The 22,565-nt window shown below is 43.4% G+C and overlaps 2 protein-coding genes across 2 annotated transcripts in view; both read right to left on the reverse strand.

The window, feature by feature from the left end:
• The window catches only part of RABGAP1 (RAB GTPase activating protein 1), a 62,862-nt gene that overhangs the window by 18,053 nt on the left and 22,244 nt on the right, over positions 1 to 22,565 (reverse strand). Inside the window, exon 13 of the mRNA XM_039561631.1 lies at positions 20,579 to 20,729. Within this exon, the coding sequence (XP_039417565.1) occupies positions 20,579 to 20,729 (151 nt within the window). The remainder of the gene's footprint in view (positions 1 to 20,578; positions 20,730 to 22,565) is intronic.
• On the reverse strand, positions 4,930 to 14,203 carry GPR21 (G protein-coupled receptor 21). The gene is made up of 2 exons (XM_039561644.1): positions 14,117 to 14,203; positions 4,930 to 13,759 (listed from the first exon to the last, which is right to left on the reverse strand). The coding sequence occupies exon 2, from the start codon at positions 13,389 to 13,391 to the stop codon at positions 12,345 to 12,347; it is 1,047 nt and encodes a 348-aa protein (XP_039417578.1). The 5' UTR covers positions 13,392 to 13,759; positions 14,117 to 14,203; the 3' UTR covers positions 4,930 to 12,344.

The raw sequence follows: 22,565 nt of genomic DNA on the forward strand, positions 1-22,565 counted from the left end.
CATTTCATTAGGAAAGCATTATGCTGCTATTAGAATCAAAACCAGATTGTTTTGGAAATTATAACAAAAGTACTGTTCAGCACTCCAAATGATAATAATTAACATGCTAAAGAGGTCTGTCTCATTATAAGGAAATAAGAAACAAACAAAATCCAATGCTCAGTAAATTTCATATAAATGTACACCTTTTAAGTCAATTATGTGAATGGCTGGCTGTCAACTTCGGCTGGTTTAGCAAGCAGGGAAAGACAAAGCTCAGAAACAATTCTGAGAACTTTAAACATGTGAATACAAACTTAATGATAACTTTTAGTTTCTTTCAAGTTTGCAAGACTGAATTCCAGTGAAGTACCCCCAAGAGCACAGGTCCTGGCCACTGCCAGCAGCATCTCTGGTACCACACAAGTGGGTTTCCTGAGAGTCACCTGTGTTCTGCTGCAATGGCAAAATAATCTCAAATCCACTTGCCTTTTAAGCCACTTATTTAACAGCAGAGACCAAAGCATCTGCTTGGAAACTCTTAAGAGAGGATTCTCAAACAAATCACTCATTATGGCTAAAAAGAACTAATTAGTGGCCTCCCTGGCTTTGCGTGACTTGGTCAGCACTTGACTTCAGTGTCTCAGTACAATTCCTCAAGCAATCTAATGTGAGTTCCTGCAGCTGAAACACAGCTTGGGGAGAGAAAAATCAACGGAAATGATAAGGTTTAAAAAATGTTTTTCAAACCATGGCTTTGAAATCTCCCCATTAGTACAAACTGCTGCAATCCAAGCATTGTGTAACCTTTTCTTTACTCCTATTTTTATACCTTGCTGTGAGAATTGGCTCAATGGGCAATTTCTCATGCTTTCAGGGGACTGGAAACTGAAGGAAACCCTTCTGAACCCACACCCTTCACAAACTGGGATTGAAAAATAGAAAGCTAAGAATGACAGGAAGAAAAAGAAAGTAATAAAGAAAACAGAGTGGAAACCAGCCATGAGAACTGAGGCAAGTGTAGTGAAGATTAAAATTCTCATAACAGTTTACTGCTCTGAAGGAAAGCAGGAAAATGTAGATGCTCAGACTCACAATATGCCCTTCCTCCCCCTCTTTCATGCACTTTAAAATATTAGGCAAGTTATATTGAAGCCTTCCTCTCCAGCTGATTTAAACAGAAACTACGTGAGTAATTATGGAAACTAGGAGGCAGTCCAGCTGGGAAAAGCCCATTTATTCTGTCAGGCTGCATATAAAAGCATATTGGCTCCCACCTCCTAAACCTGACACATTTAAAAGACATTTTCCATGTATTTTCATGATCTTCCAGGGAGCATCCTGGGATCTGCAAACCATGTCATGCAGTTACAGCCTTGATCAACATATTCAGACTGAGACTGTGTTACTTTAGAAGCTTTTTCTGTAGCTTAAGGCACAATTAAAGGTATGGAAGAGCTGGAGTTCCCTCCTGCTGGGGCTGATCTACTTGCAGTTTTCAGCAGCTCAGGTTTATTCCTCCTAATCCCCTATATAAACCCAAAAGGATGAAGAAGAAGCAGCAGCAAAGAATTGCTAAAGGACAAGATCTGTGACGAAAAAAAATGAAATAAGAAACCTCCAGAGAACAGAGGAAGCTGCCTGCTGGAAACGGCTCATCACCCAAAGATCAGCTTCTGTCGAACCAGGCTCCTGGAGAAAATCCCCTGGGGGTATAACACAAACCCTGACCTGGACACAGGCTGGCTTCAGAACCACCACAGAAATGGAGAAATGGTGAGGGGACCAAACTTTGGGTTCCTCCTGCCCCAACCTGCAGAATGATTCCAAACTGGAATTTTCCTCACTGGGTGAGTTATCTGACACACCCACCACCAACCCAAACTGTGCCTGACTCTCACTCTTGCCACAATGGATCCATTTCCACATTCCAATTATTCCTTAGGAAGGTCCCACTGACTGCAAGAATTCTGCCACACGGTCAGAGATTACTGTGGGAAGGGTCTGGAGTCTCAATCCGTCAGTGGAATTTTCCTTGCTTTGCCCAGGGTGGGATCAGCACGTGGTGTGTTGCTGCAAGGCATGGACAAGCCACCCTGGAGTGCACCAGGGACAGATTCCAGCAGATCCAACAAGCAGAGAGAGCCAAAATTCACTGCAGCTTTCATGGCAGCAGCAAGGGTAATATTACACAATGGGGATAAGTTATTTTGAGCAGATCTGTACGTTTTAAGTACATTCAAAAACATTAAATGGTCTTTCGACAGCTATTTTGAGTGTTAGCAGGATCCTGTGCCACCAGGTCTATTTTGCAGGCTGATGGCATTCCCATAATTACTTTTATTAAGCAATATTTATATTCATTTTTACACAGAGTACACTTCCTGCATTTGTCTTTGCCCAAACCACTGGAGAAGGTTTTGGTAAGAGGAATTACACCTGTTACTGAGACCTTAAGGAAGTGACACAAAGCACGCTTTCAGAGTAATGTACTTGTTAACTTCCCATAAGGAATGCTGCCTGCAGAATGTGTTACCTGGAGTCAGCACTTACCAAGGACACTCACAGATAAAGAGTATTTGTGTAAAAAACCTGAATAATTTAGACAAATTTGGACTGGTTAGACACTGCAATTGGATACAATAGTGCATTGATACAGCATAGTTTCAGGCCAAATTTGGCAATATAGTGCAATTCTAAAAATAAAAGCGAATCCCATGTGATATCCAGCCCTTTCGTCCTGTTTGTTTCCTTTTAGGGCTCAAGTTTCCCACAGGAAAATTAAAGCGAGGAGTTTGCCTACAGTGCCCTGCAGCATGTATGGGTAAAGCATAAACACAAACCACGCTGGAAGGCTCTCCTGCTCCTGCACTTACTACAAGACTACTTAGAGCAATCAAGACAAGAGAAAAAGCCCCACCCACTGCCAGGGAACACACCTTCAGCAGCACAGTTACATAAAAGTCATCCGAGACAAGCCGTGAAAACATGTGACGTATCATTTATTTCTTAAATGTATTTATGATCCATTCAGACCTTTCAAATAAAGTGTACAAGTGCATTTCAGAATAAAAAACTACACTCTTCACACAGCTCTGTAGAACACTACATTTCATCAAGAAACTTGAAGCAAAAACTTCCTATTAAACCACCCATGCATCCTTTGGCTACAATAATATCACTTATCAACAAGTACTGCTAGTCAATTCCGAGTTCCCCTTGAAAGAGAAGGAGCATCCTAAAATATGCCATCCCTTCCAGAGACCTCTCTTTAAAGAGAGATTATTAAATAAATTAGCTAGGCTTTTAGGCAAAACAGTAAGGCTACTTAGTACTGTTGATGCATGATCCATATATTTGGAGAACAGGCAATCCCAGGCTATGTGAAATGCGTCAACAGCCCTTGAAATTTTAGTAGTATCAAGATTACATCAATCCAGAACAAATGGCAGACAAAAATGTAACCAGTGGAAAAATCACTGAAAAATGTGCAGTTTCTCATAGGATGGGAAGTGCTGATAACAGATTCAGAAAAGTGTTTATAAAATCCGCTAAGAACCACATTGACATTCTTAAAATTACATATTGTACAAAGCCCTAAACTCTGTGGCTGTACAACCACTGCGGTGTTAAACTGCTTGTCTGGGGATACATACACACACATATGTAAAATACACAGATATACTTATTTGAAAGCAATCAATTTAACATGGCAGTGACCGTACAGCTGCACAGCACACAAATATATATATGTATGTACATCTACAGCAAAAAGGAAACAAGCCAAGAGATGTATGACACAGCTGGGGTACACACCATCTCAAAAGTGAGTAATACATTTCTTGGAGTTTTAATAGCTCATAGCAAAATTACCTCTTGGAAATAATTATGCAAAGATTTAGAATCAGATATTTACATGCTTCCAATTTATCTAGTTCCATTTAATAATTAAAAATATGCAAGTATTATTTTAAATAAGTAACATTTGTCATTTTTGGCTCAACTGTAGTTTTTCTTATTATTAGTTGTAGTTGAAAAATCAGCTACAGAAATGTCTATTAAAATGATGGGGTGGAAGAACCCCTCTCCCCCGTATTTTAACAACAGTTCTGAGTTGGCACAACACAGGTAATTCTGGAGATCCAACATCAACTCTTCCTCAGCTGCCTTGTGCATGAGAACACCCTTTTCTTGTTTGAGCCAGAGCAGACCCAGCAAAGCCAAGGACCATCGAGGAGCCCACCCTGACAGTCCCCACTGTGTCAGAACTAAACCAGAATTAGAGAGTCTCGAGGGTCAGACTGCCTCTAATTCACCTGTTTGCTTTTCTAATCTGCTTTGGTGGAGATTTCTTTGCAGTTCTTCCTAGCAGGGGTTCGACACTCACAGCTCTTTCTCATCTTTCAATACAAAACAATTTCCAGCATTAAAAGGTGCACGAAGTTCTTACAGACACACACATACACATTCTCACCTGTGATTTTATCTACTCTTGGCCTTTTCACTGACATTCAGGAAAAAACTACCAGTTGGAACACTACTTGTGTAAGGAGCTGGATTGTCTCCTAAACAAAACTCCTTATAACGACCTCTGACAATGTCAGATCTCCACAGAACACACCAGAATAACCCCACTGGTGGCTTCTGCCGTATCAGGTACTGTGAAAGGTGTAAGGAGACAGGTGGGACACAAGGAAAAATGAGCATCACAGAGCCATGGAGTGGTTTGGGTTGGAATGGACCTTAAAGATCATCCAGTTCCAACCCCTGCCATGGGCAGGGACACCTTCCACTATCCCAAGTTGCTCCAAGCCCCGTCCAACCCGGCCTTGGACACTTCCAGGGACGGGGCAGCCACAGCTTCTCTGGGCAACAGAGAGGTTTTAAAGTAAGATCACTCCACTGTATTTCGTTCAGCAAAGCAACCTAAAAGCACATGCACGCACAGCCTCCCATGCTCGTGGTTTAATTGTAAACAGCATGTGAAAAAAACAATTTAAAAAGGTACGAATACAGTTTTGAAATCCCTGAAGAAAAGACATACCCACGAGTATTAAGAACAGTAAAAAAGCTCATCATTAGCAATTGCAAACGTGTTTCCATCCTGTTGCATTCATTAGAGGAATACAAAATTGAATCTAGTGTTTACATGCTAGAATAACAATAGAAACTAGATTTCAAAGGTTACATATGGAGAGAAATGTATCAGCATAGGAACTTGCAAAAGACTGTGCTGTACAGCATTTCTAAAGACATGAGTCTGTCAAGACAATACAATGACTGTAAATCCTTTCAGACAGTTCAAAAGCATGACTGGAAGTAATGCTGCTTTCTGTTCTCTGAGAGGATTAACTGCATCAGTATTTTTAGCAGATTTTAATGACAATTTAACCTCAAGAAACACCTAACCCCTCAAAAACCGAGGTGATCAGAAACATACAGGTACCTTACAGCCCTCAGGTTTTGTTTCTTTGTACACTAAACATCAATTCATTCGACAGCATCTACAGAAAACGTTTTAAAAAATGTTTTATGAAATACTTTTAATACTCAGTAATGCTAATATTTAAAAATACTTCACAGTGTGGTACTAATGTAACTCCATAAAACGAGCAACTTGAGTTTGCTAAAGCTCAAAGCCTTACGTTATATTAAAATAGTCCAAAGATTCCACACACACACACAGAATCACTAGCACTATAAATATACCTAAGCCACTTTAGTGCAAAGTCTGGTTTTGCTTCCCCTGACAAATCCCTCTATATTCCTGCCAGCATATTAAAATGTCATCCTTTACTAATCTAATTATTGATTTTCAAGGATTCACTTACAGATGAAATCCCAGAAGAACTTTTTTCAATTTACCATAAAAGTAATGACTTGGTTTATTAAGCATTTGATTGCTTGATTCACGTGGTCTCTGTCACACTGAGAATGACTCGCATATGCACAGCAAGATCTGAGTTCATCTTCATGAGGAGCCACTCAAATTTATTTCACCTTTTAATGAAAGGATCTCCAGTAATGACCATCAGAAAGAAGCCAAAGCTTTGAATTACAAAATTACTATCCTCATCTTACAAATTCATAAACAGAAGTCAGAACAGAAAGTTTGGACTCCCTGCTCTGTTCCGACCCCCCGTGCTGCACCTCAGGCCCCACGCACAGGCAGGTGGAGCATTCCCCGATCGCTCCCTTCCGAACATGGGTGTCTCTCTAAACCCCTACGCTAATCATTACCTAATGCAATGTGCATCCATTCAGCATTTCTAAAAACTTCTCAGCAAATAAAGCTACTGGTTACCAACCCACAAACAGGTCTGTCCCACAGGGACCTGGTGCCTCCTGGGCTCTCCTGGAGCAGAGCCTGCACATCCTGTGATCAGCTCAGGGATTGCAACATTCCCCCAAAACAGCTTCAGGACAAAACAAAGATGACTTTAACAAGTTCTGTTTCTCAGCTGAAACAACCACGAAATCACCAGCCTGAGGATCAGTTCTGACTGCACAGATTGCTGAAGGACATCTGAGGCTGTAAAGAAACAACCTGGACCAGGACACAGGAACATCACTTCTGTTAACATTTTCATTAACTGCTAAAGCTCAAGAGATGCAAATGGGATATGGGTGAGACCCACAAACACCTCCATTTGCAGCCACACTGAATTCCTGCAGAGCAGACAAGGACTGTGGCTTGTTTCCCACTCTGCAATAGGAGTAAGAACTGACAGATAACAGAACTCAATATTGCGTGGAGAACCACCAGCAAAGCTGCCTATATAAACAAACATTTCACCTGTCTAGAAAACAATGTCACAGGAAAAAACTTGAAAAGCTGACCAAACAAAGTATATCCCATCAGATTACCACCCTGTGGCTGGAACACCTAAGACAGATAACCATGACACGGACTGACATTACCTGAACTCAAATGAGGGGCTGATCATCACCCCAGGTCTGCAGGGAATCCCTTTGGGCTGGGTGTGGGAGAACCCAGGCTCAGAGGAGCTGCCTCCAGGGAGCAGCAAAGCAAAAGCAAGAAGGGTAAACTCCACTTTTTAAAAAAAGTGTGTATTGTAAAGAAAATGACCCCCATTAAATACTCCATTGTTTTGACCGACCTCCAGCGGGTTTCCTCTCTTTGTTTCCATCGGCCACAACTTTCAGTTTCTTTCTCTAAATACAACTGCACCTGGTCCAATGCTTACTAAATTTTAATTATGGAGACCTATCCCCTTCCAAAAATGTAACTTTAGTATTAAATGCCTTTGCTTATGTGCAGAAACATCTTTCAAAGCACTACCTCTGCAATGCACACGCAATAATGGAAATAACAACTGGAAATGAGAAGCCAGGAGAACACACTTCTTTGTAGTGAAAATGGGACATTCTCCCATCATCCCAGAAGAAGGGCTGTTTGCTTGGATGGTCTGTAAAACCTGACCAGCTGCAGCCTCCCAAGGTCTGGCCTGACCACAGCCCCATACACACAACAGCATTCTCTGTATAAGGAATATTAAAGATAACATTTAGATAAACTTGGATTAAAATCCGAGTTCATCTTGAAAGACACCATGGAAAGGATGGGTCGTATTCTGCAAAGCCATGGAAGGGAAGAAGAAACACTTCTAAACCAAACAATAAAATAAGGGTCAAGTCAGGCAAATGTTTCAGCAGGTGCTTCAAGAACTCAAAACCAAACACGTGCTAAAACAACAAAAAAAAGCCCTCCAAAACCTCCACTTCCTCTTACTAAATTAAAATTATCTAAAACAGATGAATCAGAAAAATTTTAGAAGGGTCTTTTGTTTGTATAGTCTGAAGGCAGATTCCTATGCTGACATTCTGGTTCCTAAGAAATACTTTTTGAAGCACCAATCTGAATTAGAAGTTCTGTCAACTTCAAACCCTGATGTGAAGTAAGATCAGACTGAAATGTTTCAGACTTCCTGACTCATGGAGTTACTGCCTTGATCATCACAGCACTTGGGAACACCACAATAAATAGCAAAAATTCTGCACACTGAATTTGCACACTGAGTGTTTCCATCTCGTATCACATCCGGGCCTTGGAAATCTTTTGTTTCAGAACAGACAAACTGAAATTTAGGATTCTCACACATAAAGCCTTTATATGAGCGGGAGGGAACAATGCCATTGGGAATTCTGTCTCTTGCAATTCTCTGTGCCTCAGTACTTTGTACCCCTTTCTTCCTGTCAAAGATTTGTGACAAATATCCAAAACTGCCCCTTGGCACTCTGACACTGAGCCACGTCAGAATTCCAAGTAGTAGAAACATTTCTGAGCGATAAGAAACTTAAAAACAAGTACAAACTCCCCAACAACAAATAAAGACTGTAGAAACTGGTAACATTTAATTAAAAAAAATTTGACAGTAGATAATAGCAAAACTTTTGTTTCACACAAAAGATTTCTGTTGAGTTTAAAAATACTGTTCCTTGATTGAGATCACAAAAAAAATATTTCACAGATATTTTCCCAGTCTATTTGGAAAATGACGACATAATCGCAACCTAAACTTCCAGTAATCTTAAAAAAAAAAAAAAACAACAACAAACACTTCTACATGAAGCAAATTACCACCTTCTGAGAGGTTTTGAGTACAGAAATCCTTCCCGTGGCACTAAAAAAAGCTTCCGAATTGCATCCTGCAAATTGAACCTTTCAGCAGCTTAATTTGAAAGTGAGGCAGGTAATTCTAATAAAAAAATAAATTTATAGTCTGAGATGAAACGCCAAAATTAGTTCATTTAATCATATCACAACCCCATTTTTATGAAGATGGAATTTGATTTCTGTCCTCTCCTCAGCATGGCATTTATCTGTGCAATGCTCTCACCACTGATTTCCAAAGCACCCAGACACAGACAGCACCAGGAGAGGATTCATTTCATATGTGCAAGGATGAAAATGATCCAACTGGAAAGTTTGCTGCCTGACCATTCCTAGCAGGGACTGTGATGGGAAGGACTCCTATGCCTGTGCTGGTTGCATGACAAAAGATGATCAATGCACTGCTGAGAAACAAAGTAATGTTTGTCAAAATTATTTCTCACTGTTGGCACAGTGAACAGAATTCGCTCCCTGCAATTTCACTGAAGACAACAGACTGAAATGTTGTAAATATTTAAAACAGCTAAACACATACTACACATACTACGTCAACATTAACTTAGAGGGAAAAAACACAATTTAAAATTTTTAAATGTCAATAAATTAACACAGACAAAAAGAGAAATATTTGGCACTAAAACTAAGCTACTGAGGCAACACTAAAAGTGTCTGTACAGTGGATGAAACTTGAACGCATCATTTGGCTGCAAATCCTCTCCATCCTCATCTCTTGGAGACTTCCAGATTCTGATTTTCACCTCTTACAGAACACGTCTGAACTGAGGAAGACTTGGAGATGAGTAAGGCAACTGAAAACAGCCTGGCCACCAGGAATGTTAGAACTGAACCTTCGCTGCAAAGCAGCAACAGCTGCAAGAATGCATCTGCATCTGGATCAGCCACCACGCTCCAAGTGCAATTCCAGGCTCAGGGCTGAAGTAGCAACTGCTTCAGCTCCAGTCAAATCTCTATGCCATGATTTAGACCCCTTACCAGTTTCAAAAACTTTCCAAATTCTCAAAAACTAGCACACAATGCTCCTATTTAAACTGTCTATGTAGCCATAAAAAACACCAAAAGCAACAATCTTTGCTTTCCAGCTTCCACTTAAACCTGAAACTGCCATTTCTAAGGTTTTAGGCTCCAGCAGATTCCTCTCTTCTGTTAAGTTTAATCAAATGCTATTTCAATGATACACTGCATCATTTCAAAGACTTAGAAATGTTAGATAAGGTGAAGAGTCAGAGAAAAGCTACTGGGAGTTTACCTGAGAGGCTGTTCCAAAAATACCACACACACACACTTTGACATGAGGGACTGAAGCCCTTGAATTGTTCCCCAAAGTCCACCTTTGCCATAGTACCCACAGACCGCCTGAGAACAATCAGCCATGATGTGCTGTGAGCTTATTATCCCACTTCTTTTACAAATGAGTCACTCCACCCCTGTGCTGCCCCCATGGCTGTCTGTGTCTAACCAAAATTCCGACTGCAAGGGCTCTGCCGAGCAAATCACCCTGGGCGTCTGCAAGGATCCAGCACAAGCCCCGGCTCTACGCTCTGCTCTTTGCTACAAAGAGAGCAAGAAACGGCGGCGTGAAGGCAGCAGGGTTTAGACAACCTGTGTTCTTAAAATTTCAGATGAACTGAGGAGGATGTTTATCTTGAGAGGTTTGGACTATGGATGAAATAGCTGGAAGCAGACCAAGATGCCACTTACATGCTTTGCCCCAGGGCCCTCCAAGAGAAGGAGGCAGCAGCAGCAAGAGGCTCTGCCCCATGCTCCCCAGAACAGGTACACACACATCCAGGAGAGGAACTCAAGTGTACCAGCGTGCCACGTCAGGAATGCTTCATCCTGCTGTTCTCTCTCTCCTTCCCCATTTCCTCACTGGCAGCCCCACGAGACCGTACTAGAGCAAATGTGGATGGGCAGCAAGGCCAGGCTGTAGCAATCGTGGCATGTGATGGGGCAGAGACAAGCTGGTATCCTCCGGGGCAAGGCATAGAGAGGCCAGGGCTCACAGCACAGCAGAGAGGAGGGGGGATTTTGCAGGAGGGACAGGGCAGAGTATTAAAAATATGATCTTGATCTAGAAAAACGTAGACTTGAAACCAATTAACAAAAACAGAGCCTTCCCTTTGGCCAAGAGAATTACCCCAATTCTAAAAATATCACATTATTTTTCCCTACCCTTTTTTCATTCCCACTGTGACTAAGAGCACACCAGCTGTACCAGAGGAGCTCAGGGAATTCCCCACTCAGCAACCCAAGGCAGTGACGGGAAGCACAAGGAGGGACATGGAAGGCAGATGGTCGGGGGCAAAACCTGCTCTCAGAACAGGAGAGACAGAGGGACAGCCCCTCACCAGGGACAGGGTGACACTGCAATCCACCACTACAGCAATACTTGGTTCACTTTCATTTCCACAATGGCATCAGTCAAAAGACAAGGATATTCTTTAGGAAAAACTCAGCAACTTGAGGGCCATTCTGCCTTCTTAACAGCATGACAGTACTCAAAACATTTAATCTAGGCTAGCTTGAACAAGCTCTGGTCAATGAGATTTGGTTTCTCAGATACTGCCTTTGTCTGACCAGTTAGATACGCTTTCACCAACAGGATTTAGCTCCTGCTATATTTGAACCATCTTTAATCCCATGAAGGCTAAAGAAAAATGTCTCTGATTTAGCTCTGTGCACTTATGAATAACTCAAATACTACAGTTAAATTTACAACATAGTTCCCTTAGCTGTTTAGAAGACAATTGTTTTCTTTCCTTTCCCCTTAAGTTCCAGTATGTAAAATATCAGAAGAATTTAGATTAAAAAAAAAAGGGGGACATGTTATTTTTAAAGTTGTTCTTGAGAAAATTTCCACATAAAAAACCCGTGGCATTTCTCCACTGGTTTGAGAACAATTTTCACATGTTGGCATCATCCTTGAGTGGCTGCCACAACTCTAGTATCATAAAGCAACACGTATTTCTCTTAGCTTATCAAAACACATTTTATTTAACTGCTAAATTTGGTCTGATCCAAGTTTTTCTTCTTACTTCACAACAAACAGGAAAACGCAGATGCCGCACTCTGATCCAAACATGCATCCTACCAGGGGAATGGGGCACGGAAGCCAGATCAGCCCTAAGAGTATGACTGCCCAGATCACATCGCTGCACTCATGGCTCATTAACAGAGTTCACACCGAAATGGTCACATTGTTCACTTCTGTTCTACAAGTCCTGTCTAGGTAGCACTGAAAAACAAATTGTTTGGCCCCTTCTGTTCTGACGCTGGAACGTTGTATCAATATACTTTGGCATATATTAAAAAAATCCCTGTAATATACCATAGACTGTGACATTTCCACTTCAGATCTATCATTTACATGTGAAGCACGAATTTCCAAAGAACCCAGTAAAGCTGTAAGAAAGACTACATTTTGCCGAAGCTCTCAGACACCCACTCCATTCAGTCACACCAGCTGGAGAGGTAAGTGTCAAGATACAGCTTTATTCTTTAAAATGAATGTGGAGGTGAAACTCCACAGCCTCCTCCACAGCAATCATTTTTTAAAGAGAAACCACAACGATATGTGCTCCTGATTCTTCTGTGTCAGCAGCATTTCTCAGAAACCTTTTTGCAAATCTGGGTATCTTAAAATCATATCTAAGTTATTTTGCAATCTATGCAATTGTCCCTGCACTTTCCAGTCCAGCTGACAGGCGTCCTAGACATGACATCCATTGGAAGATCTTTTGCTCCTAGAGGTAGAGGAGTCCTTAGCTACCCTCTGTCTAGCACATGAGGCACAGATGGCCCCCGAGAGACGCTTCAGCCCCTTCTGAAAGACACTGTTGGAGAGACTGTAAATGACACAGTTGCAGAAACTGTTGCTAATGGCAAGCCAAGTGGTCAAGAAGGATGCGACGCGGTTACTATAGACATTGGAGCTCTCCAGCAGGAAATAGATGATGTAGGGCAACCACAGGATGTAGAAGACACTGGTGATGCGGAAGAGGACCATGGCATAGCGCTTGTCCGGGCAGGGCTGGGCCTCCCCAGCCTCCCCGTCCTGGGAGCTGAAGCGCACCCGCCGCTCGTTGATCTCCTTGGTGTGCTGCTGGCAGATGCGGAAGATGTTGAAGTAGGTGAAGCAGACGATGAAAGCGGCCGGGGCATAGAGCATCACCACAATGAAGAGGGTGAAATAGGGATCGGTGTTCCAGGAACTGGCGCACCACTGGAACACATCCCCGTGATATCCAGGCTTTCCCCAGTGAAAGGAGGGTAAGAAGACCAGGCAGGAGTAGACCCAAATGGTCAATATGCAGATTCGCAGCCTCCACGGGGTAACCAGCGTGTTGTAGGTCAGCGGCTTCGTGATGGCAATGTATCTGTCAATGCTGATGCAGGCCAGGGAGGCCATGGAGACGCTCTTCAGCACTGATACCACATAACCAAAGATTTGGCAAACCAAGGACTCACTTAAAACAATAGGATAGTGCAGCAGAGACAAAGAAGGCACCAGACAGCTCACGCCCACCAGGAGGTCAGCATACGCCATAGTCTGGATGAAGTAGCTGGTGGTGTGGTGGTTCAGCAGAGGTGCACAGTGAAAGACAAATATCACAATAATGTTGCCCGAAATAATCAGCACCATGAGGAACACAATAATTACCACTTCCAGGAGGCAAAAATTGATGGTCTCCAAATAGCTAATGGCCAGGAGACAGAAGGGCCGGCCACTCTGGTTGCCAACCAAAGAGGAGTTCATCTTGAGCACTGCAGTGATCTCTCTACTTCATGCTCCTGCCTGCTGCCTGCAGCCACTCCAGGCAGCTGCTGTCATTGCGGCTGGTGCTCTGTGTGCAGCAATGTCAAAACCGGAGCTCCGGTCCCCAGGGCTGCTCCAGATGCTGCTGCTGTGCATTGTCTGCAGCACAATTCCCCTTTAAATCCGGCTCCCCGCCGCTGCCGGTGCACCGGGACCCAGCGGCAGGCATGTCAGCAACTTCCCCGGCACACGGGAGAGGGCTGATACTGATGCCCTCCTGGGTGGGCTCGAGCGCCGAGGAGGAATGAGAGGCTGGGGCAAGAGGGAGAGGAACCTCCACCGAGTCAGGACGAGAGTCCTCCCAAAAGCTGACAGAGAGAAGGGGAAAGTGCTTTACAGAACCGCCTCTCCCCCGCGCTGCCACCTCCGCCGCTCCCCTCCTTCCCCACGCCCTGCTCAGCGCTCCCCGCCGGCCCCGGCTGCAGCCCCGCTCCCTCCCCACGCCCCGCCGGCGGCAGCGGGAGGCGATGCCGCCTCCCCGGAGCCCCGGCAGCCGGGCGGGGGGATGCGCGGCGGGGAGGGCGGGGGTCCAGCCCTTCTCCGCTGGCTCCATTTTGCACGGCGCTTTTGTTCGCCGCCTCTCCCGGCCCCGCCGCCGCCGCCCCGGCCCCGCCGCCGCCCCCTGCCCGGCCGGGGCCAGCCCGGCCCCGCCGCCCCGGCCCTACCTGCGGCGGGGGAACAAAAGCGCGGAGCATCCTCGGGCGGGCGGCGTGTGCTCCGGCCGCGGCGATGCGGAGCCGGGGGCGGGGAGGCGGGAGGAAGGGGAGGGAGGCGGCGGGAGCGCGGGGGAGGGCGCGGCGCAGCGAGGACCCGGCGGGGAGCGGGGCCGCAGCCCCGGCCCCCATCCGCCCGCCCAAGCGCGCAGGGAGCCGGGCAGCGCCGGCCGCAGCCTCGGGAAGGCGGGTCCGCACTCCCGGGGCGCTCGGCGAGGCGGTTCCACGGGCGGCCGGTGGCTGTGGGAGCCTCACCCGGCGCGACCCCGCTGCCCCCGGCAGCACACGCGGGTCCCAGCCCTGCCCGTCCCCGCGCCGCCGGTGCCGCAGGGACACACACCCAGCGCGCAGCCCGCTCCTCCTCCTGCACCCCTGCACGGCGAGCGCCAACCGTCCATCACCGCCCTGAATTCACGCGGTTCGTCGTCACTTAAAGGCTTTTCCATCCCAGCCCTTTTGGGGAAATACCTAGTCGGGAATAAACGTGCCTTTCCTAGGTATTGTGTGTGTTGCTTAGGAGACACCTGAAACCAAGGGCAAAGCTGAGAACGATGTCCCACCATTAATCCAGATGATGCTCCAGGTAGGCAGGCACCTCCCTCCACACATACATATATACACAGAACACAAAGGCATCGCTGTCCCTGACAGTCCCTGGGACATCCGACACCAGAACAGAAAACCCAGCGACATTCCAGCCAGCAAACACGCGAGAGATTCACAGCACAACACTCCAACTTGTATTCACACCCTAAGTTAATACCACCTCACTATTTAACCAGAAAAACCTCTTTGAAGGCGGAGAGGCATAAAAGGTACAGCTCTTGTTTATTGTTTGTCAAGAGCTTCAACTGACAGGCTGGAAAACACGTTCCCATGGTATGTGGGAGCTCATCCTCTGACCCTGACAGTTCCACCGCCAACGCTTAGGACAGGCCCTTGCTACAGGAATTTGTATTTGAATGGATCAAACCAGTAAAAAACTGGAGTGAAGCTCTTCAGCAATCAAAATCATTTAGTCAGACATGAAAGTGTGCAACTGGCATCCTTACAAGCCTGAGTCCACACACTGAATTCAACCAATACCAACAAACCCAAGGTTTCGGTTAACCTAAGCTAAACATTGGTCACTGCAAAATACCTAATGGGAAATTAATTGAGGCCAAAGGGGTAGATGTCAAAGCAATCAAGATGCAACTCTCAGGTTTTTAGCTAACCGGTAAGTAGAAAAAACATTTCATGATACACTTGTGTTGGCCAAAAGTCTGTGCTGGACAACAGCATGACTTGGCAGATTTTACTCAGACTCATACAAATGTTTGAAAACAAAAATTTGGGGTTTCTGCCCTATGTTTAACCCAGAAAAGATCCCTTTACTATTGTCCATCATTTTTTTTACAATTTATGGTGTTTCTACTCATGACGACTGAAGTACTAGAACTGTAGCTAGGAAACATAAACTTTGAATTAAATTTAGGCCAGGGTATTGTGGATTTACAAAAAACAAGCTATGATTGAATTACTGCTGGAGAAATGATCTCCTATCTTTCCAAAGCAGAGAATGATTTACATACCGATTGATTCGAATAGTATTTCTGGATCCTTGGGCACAAATAGACACATTATAAACATCCCCAAGGAAACAACATACATTAAACTTTCTATCTCAGATACATAAAAATGAGGAAGCAATGGAAATACTGAACCCAACCAAAACAACATCTGGTTGCTGAAATTTTTAAACAGAAGCTGCACCATGAAATCAAAAACTCCCCAGTGTTCAGGTTTTTATGAAAAGTTGAATGCCCATAGAGCCGAGGTATTTCTATAGAAGAGCCACGTCTGTTTTTTCCTTTAACTGACATTCTATTGTTTCTTCGAAGCTGAGAGCAATGACTCCACTCAGTGCTCTTGCCAACTTACTCCTGTTTGCTTGAAACACCCAAACCAGCAGTAGCTCCACCTCCTCCTCCTGCCCTTGCCCCAGAAGCCAGCCCAAAGTGGCCCAAGGGTGCAAACTGCACCCAGAAGGTAACTGGGGTACAGTGCCTGCTCCCCCAGCTCTCTGCTCGGGTGCACCACCAGCCCACCACGAGAACCACTCCTAAAGACACCAAAATGTGTGGCTGAGGTGGCTGAGGTCCGTGAGGCTGAAAATACTGCTGGGGTATAGAGACTTCTCCCACTCTACACCATGTTACAGCACCACCTCATCTAAGGCAATGAAAAGTACTCAAGAAATTATTCAAAGTTACAATGAAAACTCTTGGGAAAAGTAATGCTTGTAAAAGATAATTAAACTTTTATCACCATGTGATCCAAACTAATCAAACAAGGGATCTTGAAGTTCAGGCACACTGACAAGGCTACACCATCTCACACTGTGATGCACAGATGCATGGTAGGTTCCATTTCAGTTGATTGTACACAGTCATGGCCCTCTGTACTCCTGAAAATTCAATGTATTCTTTTTAATTTATAGGAACATATGGAAATATGATTGTGATACAAGTGGAAAATAAGTGTTAACCACCCACAGCTAAGGTTCTGTCACATTTTATGCTATCGATGACAACACATTCAGTCAAATAACGGTAGTGACATTTTAATCTATTTCTTCATTAAAAACTAGCATCATTTGCACTGAGACAGACGAGTATATTTGGTAGAACATCTGTGTTCTATAATCCTCATTTCATGGAGACAAAAAGGTGGGAAGATGAGAAAGTGGGTAGCAGGAGTCCTGCTATAAGAAAGACTGGAACAAATTAATCTCTTACCAGGTCTGGGATTTCTCCCAGAAATGGTGACCCCGGGGTAACATTCCAGGATACTCCTCCTGACACTGGACTATAATTTTTTATTTTGTTTGTGCCACAAGATGTCCCTCTCATGTTGTAATTTTCTTAATATAGTGTATTTATCTGGTACAACAGTTCATGGTTTTTTTCCTTTCAACATTACTTCCTCCCACACAGACCTATATCCAAAAGCTTTTTATTTTCTCCTCAATATTGTAAATGTCAGGTTTTTAATGCTGCTATTATGAAGAACTTCTCCACTGAGAGATTCAGTAGTTGTGTTAATCCTTTCTAAAATTTGTCTGAGAAGTGGCTGTTGTCTCTTTTGCTTGGTATCATGATTATTTATCTTTTTTAGCCTGTCTGGCTCGCTTTACGCGCTTTCTACTCAACACCACCTTCCATCCACCTATGCCTGTCAAGAACATGCAGTATTTTTCCTGCAGGTGTCCGTTCATACCTGGAGTGAGTCCCCATGTGTCTTCTGCTACCTTTCAGTGGCTGGAAGCCTGAAGATTAACAGCCATAACTGTGATTGCCAAAGTGCTACCAGCACCAGATGCCTCTCCCAGGGATTGTCTAGATCGTTTTACCTAGAGCTTGCTTTCTGTCCCCAGTAGGGACATGACCTTAATTCACTGGGCTGGCTTTCATCCACACTCCCCACCACCAGCATGGCAATCTGGAGTTGCTAAAAGCTTTATTATTGCACACAGATGGCGTGCAAATTCTCAAAAGTAATTTGTGGAAGCACCACGATGGTGAAACTTCAACCTTCCTGCAATAACAAAAGCAAGGAGGACAAAACCCCAGCCAGTGTGTGGCAAAGAAAATCGGAGCAAATAATTAATAAATGCTGTCATGATGACTAGAACACAACAAGCACACCTTGAAGCACATTTTCAATGCCATTTTTAAGTCACATTCAAGAAGAGAGCTAGACACAGCTCTCCTGCATGGTAGAGCACAACAGGAGGCATTTCCTTTTCAATCCTTCAGTAGCCACAACTGAACAGCAAACAAAAAACTGTCCTTGCAGCAGTTAATTTGCAAAGGAAAGCAAAAACCAGAGACTCCCTGAGCCTGCCCAGGAAAGCGAACACCAGAAGAAATCCTGGGGCGCTGCATCCAACATCCTGTGCACAAGGGAAAAAAAAAAGCCCTGAAATGGGCCAGAAGGTTTTGAAACAGCTGTCAACACAGATCCTTATTAATTTGGGACTGTGCTGCCACACGGGGCCGTGAAAAGCCTGGCAGAAATCAAATGCAGCTACAGGAATAGAGGTCAACATGAAGAGAGAAAGGGAACTGCATTATGAGCACTCACACGGGTTTCCTGCATCTCCTGCTCACATTCCAGGGTATAGGTTTTACACGGACTCCTTGTGCTCCTGCACTACACCACAGCAGTTATTCTCACATAAACCCCCTTCAAGGCATGGTAATGCAAATAAACTGTAGGCTTGCCAGAGAAGAATTGGCATTAGTGACACGCAAAACACAGCAAAGTATTATGAAGATGGTAAAGCAAGGTAATGGACCCTTGTCTTCATATAATTAACAATTTTTTTTCCCAGGAACATTTACTCGTATGCATTGCTGCATACTGACTGTAACTGAGCTGCTATTTTAAGAGCAGTAAGAATTAGTCACATTAGAACTCCAAAATTATCAAATTTCATGCCTAAGAAAGGCATGAAAACAAAAATTTAAGGCCAAAGACCAGCCCAGCATTATTATACTCTTGGCACAGACTATATACAAAGGGTCTGCAAACGATACCTTGCTGTGCCTTGCATTCATGTTCTCCTCAGCCTCCCAAACAACCCTTGCATTTTCTGCCTGTCCTCCTCTTTAGTACCTCCACACACCCACTGAGAGATAACCCTATTTAAAACCTTACACTTTTTCCACTGCCTGCAGACTGAAGAAATCCCAATTCCCCTGTGAACCAAGCACACCCTCCTGTTCTCAAGCACCAACCTCTGTCCCTTCTACAGAAACAGTTCCGGCCTGTTTCCATACTTAAGTCACAACAAAACAAACAGCCATGGCACTGGGCTAATATGGCACTTCCAGATTAGGGAAACCTCATTTTCATTTGCTTGAGCTGGCTATGGCAGCATGCTGGTGGATATACTACAGACCTCATGGGACTACAGCAGGGTCTGAAAATGGTCAATCAGGACCCATTCTCTTTAATTTCTTAATTAGTTTCCGTGCTGAACGACCACTGCAGGTATAGCCAGTGCTTTTGCTGCAGAACACAGTGTTGGACCAGCCTACTCTCCCTTGTACTTGGACTCCAGAGATGCTTGCAACACATGAGATGCAGGTTACTTTCTTTGTCTCAGCCAAATGAAAACGAGTGGAAAGGTTTCACAGGTTTAAAAATGAAATGTTACGCTATCCCCTTCCAGCTGACAAAGATAGTAGCAGAACGTGTCACCAACTGTGCCACAAAGACATTATCTTTTGCATTCTGATACCAAAACACTGAAACAGAGAAACAAGTGAGGCTGACAGCTACTCACCAGGCAATTAAAATAACACAACAGCATAGCTGTGATCACTCCTTGCCAGAGCACTCAACCTCCACATTACTTATATGATTTATTCACCATGAAATCCAAGTTACAGCTCTACAATGCATAAACCAATATTAAGGAATTCAGATCAAGTTTTTTCTGTATTCACTAAGTATATGAAAACACTTATGGCAGAACATTTTTAGCTGATCTAACATGATTCATTCACATCACGTAGGATCCTTCCTGCATGATTCCAGCAGAAACTGAGTTTAATTTCAGAAGCCCTCTTGCCCTCAGAATAAGGTCTTTAATTGCTCCTTGTGAATCTGTGCCATCAGAATATAGATATACAAAGGCTGATTCACTTGTTTTGCTTTTTAACTGGTGAATAATTAATTTCTGTTATATTTGTACTAATGCTGCATCATGAATAATTTCTAATACAGTCCTTCTAGACTTGCATGTTTGATGAAAGCAATAAAATCCAATGTAGCTATACAGATAATGGTCAAATCCAAATTAACACATCCGTTTTCTAGATAAGAAAGCGACATTTCATTTTGTGACCCATTTGTTACTCAAACTTTGAGAACCACTGGATGATGTATGTACACACAATTCTTATATCCTTTTCCTACCTTACCGAGATCAGCATTCAAGATGAAAAGTCACAAAACTGCTGTCTAGTGCAAAAACATCCACATTGTTCTGTTTTCTTGCTATCAAAAAAGGCTGCAATTTCTACTAGTGTTGGATTTTTATCATAAACACAGACAATACAAAAAAATTCAGCCTCCATTCAGAAAAACCAAACAAGCAAAGAAAATTAATCTGTCCATTATGAAAGCAATTAATAGGATGCTTATTTTTTACAAACTAACTCAGAACTCGTAAAAAAGAAGCAGTGCAATGCTACCAGCAGCTCTCTGTTAGGGTTTTTGTTGGAGGATTGAATCATGGTCACTCATTGATACACTCAGGTACACTCACGGACCCTCAGGCAGGAGGGCACATACTTGAAGCCACTGTGTTTCCATTCTTTCAGAAATGGAGGGGAAAAGAGCTGAAGAAAGCCACGGTACCTTTGTGATGAGGATCCTGTACTTCTCCACGAGGTGGTCGTTGTTGTGACACCCTGCCAGCAGCTGCCACACCTCCCCCCGCAGCGCCTCGGGGACTCCGCTCCGCACCAGCGCCGACAGCGTCTTGGGCCGCACGCTCAGGTTCAGGTGCCTGCAGAGGGGAAGGCTCAGTTACTGCACCCAGCAGCAACAACCAACCACACATACCCGTGTGGAGCATCACACGTGGCACAACTGCAAGGCAGTCCAGATGTCCAAGTGAAATTCAAGTTTTGAAAAATAAATAACATTTGGAGAACTACTTCCCAAACTATTTTCTCGATTCCCATTAAATTTGTATACATACATATATATTTAAAACATTCAACAAACAAAACACTCCATCAAATACTAGAGGACAGAGGGCACAATGTGGAAATTCCAAGTTCAAACTACCCCAAAAGGAGCGGTTTGCAGAAGCCTACACTGCTCAGCTGCCCACAGCCCAGCAGGAAGATGACCTTCTCGGGGAGGGAAGGAGGACAGACGAGTCAGACAGAGCTCTAAAAGTCACCTCTCATGGTTATCTAACTTACATCCCTGCATTAGAGCAGCCTCCACTGCACCAGCCAGCCCCAACTGAACAGCTCTTTCCAGCAAGACCACTGACAGCTCATAAATTACAGCACTGCAAGTTGTAAAAACTAAACCTACATATAATTTATGCACTTACAGCAAGTTAACCTGAACAGCTCATTTGTGGCTTATATATAAAAATCCCCAAAAGACACAGGCCTTAAATCATAGAAATTACCATTTTTCTGCAGTTACTCAAAAACAAACTTCTGGATAGAATGATCAAGAGAATTGACAGACAAAGCCAGACAAAAAAAATGAACTTGTGTCACATCAGTCGCATTAAGTTCTTAATAAACTGGCATTTATTAATGTTTGTAACACTCTAACAGATATGTGGATGGTAATTTACACAGACTGGGACTCCCTATTGCCTTTCTCCAGTCTACAGTGTTCTGACACAATAACCTAGAGACTCGCAATGCAGACATTTAAATCAGTATTTACTGCACAGAACCCAGGACCATCATGTCCTCCTTCACTGTGCTTTCTCTAAAATAAATCAACTAACTAAAGTTTATATAGTAGTTACGTTTATATCAATACATAGTCATACCTATAGACATATATTTATAGAGCATTTATTATGCTTTTATAATATGTAAGTATATTTATATAAAATACTTCCTATATATAAAATAGCCAACATTTTTGTAAAGGCCTATAAAACTGCTTTGCCTCAATCTCAGATCAGAGGAAGTACAACAGCAGTTCCAATGAAAACAGTCATTGGAAGGCTGTAGAATAAAAACTACACACTACTGGGTTCTTCCAAACTATTTTTGAAATGAGAAAATTGTGTGACTCAGCAGTTATGAAACATCAGCCAAATATTCTTTGGTATCATAAAATACCAAATATTTAATTACTATACAAATCTAATTACACAATTCTAAAAAACTAGCATGAAACTACCTGAAGTCTGATTTTTATGATTTTCAATCCTCTTATGTTAAAAGCTGGAGGATCATTGCTTCCAAATACGCGTTTTTAGTTAAGAAGGAAAGCCCTTTAACACATATTAAAGTTGTTGCCAGCATTAGCACAGAAGCATTTCATATCCTCTTAGAGCTGCCAAAACATTTCCAATGGGAGTCAGGTGGCTTAATTATCTCTGAGCCCTTGGAAGAATTACAAAAAAATTCAAGTTGAAAGAAACTTTCTCACAGCAGCAGATGCACAGAGCTCATCTGGGAAAGATGTTTCTCCAAATCTAGGAGAGGGAAAAGGGATTATGCATCATTTTACCACAGCTTTCCCCTCTTACAAATGTTTCCATTTAGTGCAAAACCAAATTGGAAGGAGACATACTTATTCAAATAAGCAATAACTGCAGAAAATACTAAATAATTACGATCTTAAAGAGATTCCT

This window comes from Corvus cornix, chromosome 17 (genome assembly GCF_000738735.6).
Source record: "Corvus cornix cornix isolate S_Up_H32 chromosome 17, ASM73873v5, whole genome shotgun sequence".
In the NCBI taxonomy this organism is placed as follows: Eukaryota; Metazoa; Chordata; class Aves; order Passeriformes; family Corvidae; genus Corvus; species Corvus cornix.

Excerpts from the sequence above, each read along its gene's own strand:
- GPR21 (XM_039561644.1), bottom strand. The coding sequence starts at position 13,391 with ATGAACTCCTCTTTGGTTGGCAACCAGAGTGGCCGGCCCTTCTGTCTC.